Source organism: Manis pentadactyla, chromosome 10 (genome assembly GCF_030020395.1).
Source record: "Manis pentadactyla isolate mManPen7 chromosome 10, mManPen7.hap1, whole genome shotgun sequence".
Taxonomy (NCBI): Eukaryota; Metazoa; Chordata; class Mammalia; order Pholidota; family Manidae; genus Manis; species Manis pentadactyla.
The window spans coordinates 18,689,441-18,699,075 of record NC_080028.1 but is presented as its reverse complement, the minus strand read 5'-3'; the positions used below and the strand labels follow the sequence as shown (position 1 = coordinate 18,699,075).

Genomic DNA, 9,635 nt, shown 5'->3' with positions numbered 1-9,635 from the left:
TTTATCAAACATTTAGTGAAGACCTAATACCCATTCTCCTTAAAGTTTTCCACAAAAACAGAAGAGCAGGGGATACTTCCAAACTCATTCTATGAGGCCAACATCACTCTAATACCAAAACCAGGCAAAGACACCACAAAAAAAGAAAAGTACAGACCAATATCCCTGATGAACATAGATGCAAAAATACTCAACAAAATATTAGCAAACAAAATTCAAAAGTACATCAAAAAGATCATCCACCATGATCAAGTAGGATTTATGCCAGGCATGCAAGGATGGTACAACATTCGAAAATCTATCAACATCATCCACCATATCAACAAAAAGAAGGACAAAAACCACATAATCTTCTCCATAGATGCTGAAAAAGCATTTGACAAAATTCAACATCCATTCATTATAAAAACTCTCAACAAAATGGGTATAGAGGGCAAGTACCTCAACATAATAAAGGCCATATATGACAAACTGACAGCCAACATTATACTTAACAGCAAGAAGCTGAAAGCTTTTCCTTTAAGATCGGGAACAAGACAAGGATGCCCACTCTCCCCACCTCTATTCAACATAGTACTGGAGGTCCTAGCCAAGGCAATCAGACAACACAAAGAAATAAAAGGCCTCCAGATTGGCAAGGAAGAAGTTAAACTGTCCCTGTTTGCAGATGCCATGATATTGTACATAAAAAACCCTAAAGAATCCACTCCAAAACTACTAGATCTAATATCAGAATTCAGCAAAGTTGCAGGATACAAAATTAATACACAGAAGTCTGTGGCATTCCCATACACTAACAATGAACTAGCAGAGAGAGAAGTCAGGAAAACAATTCCATTCACAATTGCATCAAAAAGAACAAAATACCTAGGAATAAACCTAACCAAGAAAGTGAAAGACCTATACTTTGAAAACTAAAAGACACTCATCAGAGAAATTAAAGAAGATACCAATAAATGGAAACACATCCCATGCTCATGGATAGGAAGAATTAATATTGTCAAAATGGCCACCCTGCCTAAAGCAATCTATAGATTCAATGCAATTCCTATCAAAATTCCTACAGCATTCTTCAATGAACTAGAGAAAATCATCCTAAAATTCATATGGAACCACAAAAGACCTCAAATCGCCAAAGCAATCCTCAGAAGGAAGAATAAAGCAGGGGGAATTATGCTCCCCAACTTCAAGCTCTACTACAAAGCCATAGTAATCAAGACAATTTGGTACTGGCACATGAACAGATCCACAGACCAATGGAACAGACTAGAGAGCCCTGATATAAACCCAACCATATATGGTCAATTAATATATGATAAAGGAGCCGTGGACATACAGTGGGGAAATGACAGCCTCTTCAACAGCTGTTGTTGGCAAAACTGGACAGCTACATGCAAGAGAATGAAACTGGATTATTGTTTAACCCCATACACAAAGGTAAACTTGAAATGGATTAAAGACTTGAATGTAAGTCATGAAACCATAAAACTCTTAGAAGACAACATAGGCAAACATCTCCTGAATATAAGCATGAGGAACTTCTTCCTGAACACACCTCCTTGAGCAAGGGAAACCAAAGCAAAAATGAACTCATGGGACTACATCAAACTAAAAAGTTTTTGTACGGCAAAGGACATCATCAACAAAACAAAACGGCGTCCTATAGTATGGGAGAATATATTTGTAAATGACATATCCGACAAGGGGTTAACATCCAAAATATATAAAGAACTTACATGCCTCAACACCCAAAAAGCAAATAACTCGATTAACAAATGGGCAGAGGATATGAAGAGACAATTCTCCAAAGAAGAAATTCAGATGGCAAACAGACACATGAAAAGATGCTCCACATCACTTATCATCAGGGAAATGCAAATTAAAACCACAGTGAGATATCACCTCACATCAGTAAGGATGGCCAGCATTGAAAAGACTGAGAACAACAAATGCTGGCAAGGATGCGGAGAAAGGGGAACCCTCCTACACTGCTGGTGGGAATGTAACCCATCCAACCATCGTGGAAAGCAATATGGAGGTTCCTCAAAAAACTAAAAATAGAAATACCATTTGACCCTGGAATCCCACTCCTTGGAATTTACCCAAGGAATACAACTTCCCAGATTCAGAAAGACATATGCACCCCTGTTTATTGCAGCACTTTTTACAATAGCCAAGATATGGAAGCAACCTAAGTGTCTATCAGTAGATGAATGGATAAAGAAGATGTGGTACATATACCCAATGGAATACTATTCAGCCAAAAGAAAGAAACAAATCCTACCATTTGCAACAATATGGATGGAGCTGGAGGATATTATGCTCAGTGAAATAATCCAGGCGGAGAAAGACAAATGCCAAATGATTTCCCTCATTTGTGGAGTATAACAATGAAGCAAAACTGAAGGAACAAAACGGCAGCAGACTCAGAAACTCCAAGAATGAACTAGTGGTTACTAAAGGGAAGGGGTGTGGGAGGGCAGGTCGGGAGGGAGGGAGAAGGGGACTGAGGGGTATTATGTTTAGTTCACACAGTGTGGGGGATCATGGGGAGAACAGCATAGCACAGAGAAGGCACATAGTGTATCTGTTAGATCTTACTACACTGATGAACAATGACTGCATTGGGGTATGGGTGGGGACTTCATAATATAGATAAATGTAGTAACCACATTGTTTTTTCATGTGAAACCTTTATAAGAGTGTATATCAATCATACCTTAATAAAAAATTTAAAAAAAGATTGCATTCTGAGTGGAATTGCAGAGATTAGCACCACCTCAAGACTTAAAGGATACAGAAGTGACACCCTCTGCATTCACCTCTACAGCCCCTGCTAAAACCACAGCACCATGGCGGTAGACAAAGGACTACTGCACCCTTAGCCAAGTCGCCATGCCCATCATGGTTTCCATGCCAGATATGGCCCCTTTCCTGGAACATATCAATGAGCCTCTGGCATGGTATGTGGCTTTTGATTTGGTAAACTTTTTTTCACTCATTAAGCACATCAAAAATGTTTATATCTACTTGGTAAGTATAGGAACATATGATAACCCATTATGGAAGGGCTATGTAACTCTTCCTCCCTCTCTCACAGTACAGTCTGCAGGGATCTTGTTCATCCTGATATTCCACAGAACAATATGTTGGTCTTCTCTATATAAACCAGCCTAGTCAGATTTAGTGGAAAGGAGTGTTGGTGCCCGACACAGACGAGCAAAAGGAAAAAGGATGGAAGTTACAGACCCCTGCATATTTTATGGGTCCAACGCTCTAAAGGACACTGGGACATCTCTAAGGTAAAGGACAAGTTATTGAACTTGCACCCACTACCATTAAGAAAGAGGTATGGCATTTTGGGGACTTTGGCTTTTGAAAGCCAAATACTGCTCTCACCCATTTATGGGGAGACTTGAAAGGTTGACAGTTTCAAGTGGGGCCCAGAGCAAGAGAGGGTGTGATACAAGCTTCTTGCCGGCTCAAATTACATGACTGATTATCCACTGATGGTACTGATACCAGAAATACAACATTGTGTAGCATCTCTGGTAAGCAGGGCAAGGTCACACCTTTCCATTACTTGAAAGGCAACACTTGGCATGCCTCTGTGCCTAACAGAAACTGAAGTGATTAACTGGAGCTGCCCATATCACGAGCTGGGTGTAACTGGATTCACCTAATCATTAGGTCAGATAGTCAAGTAGCAATCATTTGATGAAAATGATACATTTGGGATCAAGCCTGAGCAAGTCCAGGGGGCACATAAAAGTTACATGGACAAATAGCCTAGATTCCCATATCATTTACCTCTTGCACTGATGCATCAGCTTCAACCTGTTCCTATGATCTCATGGGGAATTCCCTGTGATCAGCTGTATCAGTTATTTGTTGCTACAATCATACTATATAATAGCTCCAAAAATATTTATGAGAATCAACAATGAGCATTTATTGCATGCACCTAGGGCGAGATGGGAATTGGCTAGGCAGATTTTCTGACCTTGCTCACATTTTGGGCTTGGCTGCTGGGTGACTAGAACAACTTAGCTCTGCCCCACACATCCCTCATTCTCCATTAGATTATCCTGGTCATGTTCTTATGTCAGTGTTAGAGGCACAAGAGAAGGCCAGACCAATCACTCAAGTATTTTTTAAGCTTCTGCTTGGGTCACATTTGCTAACATTCTGTTGGCCCAAAGCAAACCACATGGCTAAATTCAGAGTCAAAAGGTGAGGCAGAATGTTCACCCAGAGTGGGATGGCAATGAAAAATTACATGGCAAAAGGCATAGTGACAGGGAGAGTGAAGACTGAAGCTATTTTTGTACTATTAACAAGTTAATAATAGCAGATAACAGAGAAGGAAGAAGCGGGCCTTCCTCATGGCTGGAACGGCTTGATATGTTGGCATGAGCCAAAAAGTGACTGGCTTTTACTAATTATAGCTTCTCTCAGAGGGGGCCTAAGTACTAGTGGTGAAGGAAAAACCTTCCTTATGGACAAAGTTTCAAACAGTACACCTGGTTATCACATTGATAGGGAATGACATGGACTGAGTTTAGAATAAACACAGTCTTTTGATTATGGCAAAGTGTGCAGATTTCTGTATTATCCAATCTCAAAAAGAGACCATTCACCTGAGGCAAAGATTAGGTGTACAGGATAATTCCTTCAGTGGACTTCAGCCAGCCTTGTCCTTGATGACTGCAGGCTTACACAACAAACCTGTGGATGAAGTAATCAAGGCAGAGATGGAGGCTATGCATGGGCACAACCGCTTAGGCTTTCTCTCACTATGGCTGATCTAGTTACTACCACTGCTGAATACGTGATCTGTCAGCGGCAGAGACCAATGATTTGGAACCATTCCCTCAGGAGATCAACAAGCCACTTAGTAGCAAGTTGTTTGCATTAATTTCCTTCCATCCCAGAGGGAGAAGCAAACTCTTTCCTACTGTAATTAATTTGTACTCTTAAATGGGCTTGTCTTCCCTTCCAGCAATCCCCTTCCCACAATTACTATCTAATAGTCCTCAGAATGCCTATTACCAACATGGTATCCTGCATTATCCTGCCTCAGATCAAAGAACTGTTTTGTAGCAAATGAAGAGCATCATGAAGTAGTGGATCCATGGTCTTACCACATACAGCATTATCCAGAGCAGCCAATCTAACAGAACAATGAAATGGCCCATTACACTTAGGCGTCTGCTCAGGAATAACATCCTGCAGGGTGGGGAGGCTGTTTTCTAGGATGTGATACATGCACGGCACAAATGCCGTGTCCCCATCTGCTAGAATTCAGATAGAAAGAGTCTAGAAAGAGGATTGGCTTTTTTGACCACCGTTTCCCAGTGACCTACTTGCAGAATTGTGCTTCCCATTCCTAGCACCTTAGGCTTTGCTGGATTGGAGGTCTTGTTTCCTAGACAGGTTAGGGGAAGAGGCTGGCTGGCACACTTCCACCAGGGAGCACTGTAAGGATTCCACAAAACTGAAGCTACTGCTGCCAATTCATCCTGTAGGGCTGCTCATGTCTGTGGGACAACAGGCAAAAAAAAGGAGTTAATATGTTGGTTAACATGAGGAACTAGGCTTGTGTCTGGAACTCAGGTGATTTACTGGGTCATGTCTCAGTGTTTCCATGCCCGGTATGAGCACTGAACATTTGTGAAAATCATAGCCCAAAAAGGGCAAAGTATACCCAGGCCCCTTCATCTCTAAAGGGATGAAGTTCTGGGTCATTCTACCAAGCAGCTAAACTGGACCAGCTGAAGTTCTGGCAGAGAGCAAGGAAAATCCAAATGGGTGGTGAAGAAGATGATGAATTTGTTGGCCTTGGGTTCAGTTGTAGAAGAGGAACTGCAGCTTGTCTAATTCTCCTGTGTAGTCGTTCATAGACAATGGCTGATCTTCACCTTGAAGACTTGGTGGGAGTGGACTTAACATGGGGCTCAAGCAAGTTCTGACCAGGCAAGGGGTGGGTGGCAGCAGACACCACTTTTGCCTCACATAACATCCCCGTATCAACTTCTGATATCACCCACAGTTAAACTGGACAATTCTGAGCTAGGTTCAATTCTGACAATTCAGACTTGTCCTTTCTTGCTCATGAAATCTTACCTAGAGTATATATAGGTCATGCATGTTTATGCTTTTCCAAGTTCTTTTTTTCAACGTTGGGGGAGCCTGCTTTCCCACACTAGAGTACAGCCCGACAGTGCAAGGGGTAGTTAATGATCCCAGAGGTAACTCTCAACTAATGGAGGACAGAAACTGGTTAATAATTATTCCATCGGCATTAGGCAGACAATTTTAGGAGGCATTTTGGAAGCTTCACAGGTCTCAGAGTACTCAAGGCCAAAACAGCAACCTTGGTAAGACACCTTTGTATGGGTTTCCTCGCTCTTGCTCTCCCTGCTCTCTCCCTTCTACTTCGTGGGATCACCTCGCAAATGACAAACCCACACCCAAGGCCTTTTCCCAGGGGCTGCTTTCAGGTTGCCTCAACTAAGAGGAACACCATTAATCAAATGCATTTATGTAGCTTTCCATGTGAGTATCTTAGAGATTTCCCTAGATTGTGTGCAAAAATTATTCATGAAGAATTATTTGCAAGGTGAGGTGAGGACAGCATTTGAAACCTGGGCAAATTAATTTTTTTCCCCTGTTTAGGCAATAAAAGAATGGACGACAATGATGCCTGCTTACCTGAACCATATTGAAATTACTTTCTATTTCTATCTGATAGTAAATATAATAAGAATATCTGACATTGACAGTATATGAACTAATGACCAAATGGTGAAAGGCTCTATATGCTATATAAATACTACCAATATGTTCAAAATCCATAATATATATAAGCTTCAAGTTGTCATAGAAAACTTAAAGCCAGTATTACTTTCTGCCAGAATTTTCTTTAGCAAATGCACATAATACTTTTCATGCTAAAACATTCACAAAAATTGAGTAATTCACACAGCCAAATGCACTTTTTTTGCATTGAGACTATTTTTGGTCACTGTAAGTTCACACTGACTTCGTTTTAAATGGTCACTGCATCCATGGAATTCCATCTCAATATATGTAGTATTAATTGCCCTTTACTTTGGCTTTGCTATTCTCTCTTTCAGTTCAGGGTCCTTTTTTTTGAGTAACAAGACATACTGCCAGGTTATAAACATTTTATTTTTTTTAACACAGGAAGCCTGCGGGTGGATATATGGCTATTTGATGTTTTTATAACTAAGTGTCCAAGCTCAGGTTCTCTTTCATATAGAATGTAAATGTACACCTACACACATATGTAATTGTTATCAAAATTAAACTCAGTCACTGAAAGAAGATTCACTATCTGAACTTTCTTCTGTATTTTTTTCACCTTCGCCATCAGGCACTGCAGCATCTGGTCTCCTGAAAGAAAAGAAGGAAGAAATTTTTAAAGGCTTTTTTCAGTTGAAAAAAAAGTACTCACTAACTGTAAATTAGGTTCACCCTAGAATATTGCTGCTAATAAATCTGCCAAGTTTGTGTCCTTAACTGGGAAAGTCCTGCTCTCCATCACACCATGCTTCTCTTTGGCTTCTCCTGCACCATGGGGATTAAGTGCTATCCCTATACAGGCCACAGCATGGTTTTTCTTGCCAATCCTTAGAGTGTGCTACTTCAGCACTTTCTGCTTCTCATTACCAAGGAGACCCAACCATAGACAGAGATGTGATCTGGAGAGGCTGTCAGGACCAGTGCTAAATCCTTGCAGCCTCCAAGCACACAGGAGATACAGGGGAAGGGAAGCTAGAAATGGAAAGAAAAGAAAACCTTCAGGCAGAAATTTTAAAATGGAAGAGAGTTCAAAAATTGCTATTAAGAATCACAGGCAATATGGAAGTTTCCCAGAGGAGCAGAGTGCCTGGTCAAAGAAGGTCCTTAATGTTTGTTCAGTGTTTTCATTTAGAGGTTTTATCTTCCGAGAATGAATATAAAAAGTATGACTGGGTAAAAATAATGTCTCAGAGATTCCCTAGGCACAATAAGGAGCTGTGAGAATGGTTAAAGTCCAACTTTGCAAGGATGTGTAACAATAAATCAAATGAAATTTTGATGGTGTCATTAAAACAGCTAGATGGCTCGATAGTATTCATCAGTAAATCATTTAATCAATATGGTAGCACTATCACTCAGCCTCTAATCACTCTTTCCAAGAAAGTAAATTAAGCAAGTAAGGTAGTCTTTTGGGGGAAATAAAAGGGAAAGGAAGATTAATATAGTTACTCTGTTTTAATAATTAAAAACTACCAGGCATTTCTTCCTCAGGCTCTTTGATTCTTATTAAATATTTAGGACACCAACAAATAAAACTCTTCTTTGCCACAAATACAATTACTATTACTAAAGTAAGAAAATGTATGGTCTACTATTTACTTTTGGTTATTAAAAATTATGGCTGAGTTTTGGCTTACAGTTTTACTACCATATCTGTCATGCTACAAAACAAGAGAAATTCTCCCTTGCAATGGGTCAAACACATAAACCCATTTGCTCTGTTGTACAATTTTAGATTATGCCTATGAGGAAGTGACATGTACTCAATACGGTAAAACTATAAAGCTGGGTACAGCATTTCTAGGCTTTGACTGATACTCCATCTGCCTGATTACTAACATGGGACCACAGCCTTCATTGATCTCCACAGAAGCAAGAACTCTAGAAGTACTGGGCATGGATATTGGGCACATTTCCCCCAGTAAATTTCTCTTTGCTACATAGGTGATTTCTTACTGTCTTCATTTTGTTTTGAAGGAAAAAATTACCTGAGGGAATTACTTAATATTACAACAAAATTATACTAGTACTTATGGCAACTCAAGCAAATAAAACAATGAACATAGTTCCCCTGAAACAAATGCTATTTAAGAAAAGGATAACAGCTACTTAGGCCTAGAAGGGAGTCAAATTATAAAATTAATTTATGGGTGTAACCATTTTTTAGTTTATGTGATGCTCTATAGTGTAGTGATTAAGAATACAGATTCTGGAGCCAGGCTGCTAGATTTAAATCCCAGCCTTTCTACTTACTTGTTTGGCAATTTGGGAAAAGTTATTTAATCATTCTGTACCCAACTAACTGATTGGATTATCGTGATGATTAAAATGAGTTACTCAATGTAAAGTGTACTGAATAATATCTGGCATATATTAAGTGCATTAAATAAATGTTATCTATTATTATATTATTATTATTATTATTATTATTATTATTATTCTCATCATCAACCTATTATTTGCCAGGAACTGTTAGATGCTAGAGATACTGAGATGAGTAACAAGTAGTTCCTGCCCTGAAGAAGCTGATACTTAAGTGGGGAAGACAGAAATGCAAACAATTTATTGTTACACAGTGTGATACACACAAATGTAGTTGTGCTAACAATACTTGTGTGAAAAGAAGTAAATCACTTTACTAAGTTGGCTAGAGAAGACCTCAGAGAAGTGGAGACTTGTGAAGGGTTTTGGGATATGAGTAGGAGTTTGCCAGAAACAGAAAAGGTAGGAATAAGTGGGGATGAGAATGTTCTGAGAGAAGAAAATAAAAGGGAATGGTGCAGCATGCTGCATTTGGGAACTATAAG

At 39.6% G+C, this 9,635-nt stretch overlaps 1 protein-coding gene across 3 annotated transcripts in view; it reads right to left on the bottom strand.

Annotated features, from left to right (window-relative positions):
- Positions 1–7,176: 7,176 nt before the first annotated feature.
- The window catches only part of WASHC3 (WASH complex subunit 3), a 43,782-nt gene continuing 41,323 nt past the window's right edge, over positions 7,177–9,635 (bottom strand). For all 3 annotated transcript variants that reach the window (XM_036891450.2, XM_036891451.2, XM_036891449.2), the window contains one exon: positions 7,177–7,419. In XM_036891450.2, coding sequence (XP_036747345.1) covers positions 7,335–7,419 — 85 coding nt within the window. In that variant the 3' untranslated portion in view covers positions 7,177–7,334. The remainder of the gene's footprint in view (positions 7,420–9,635) is intronic.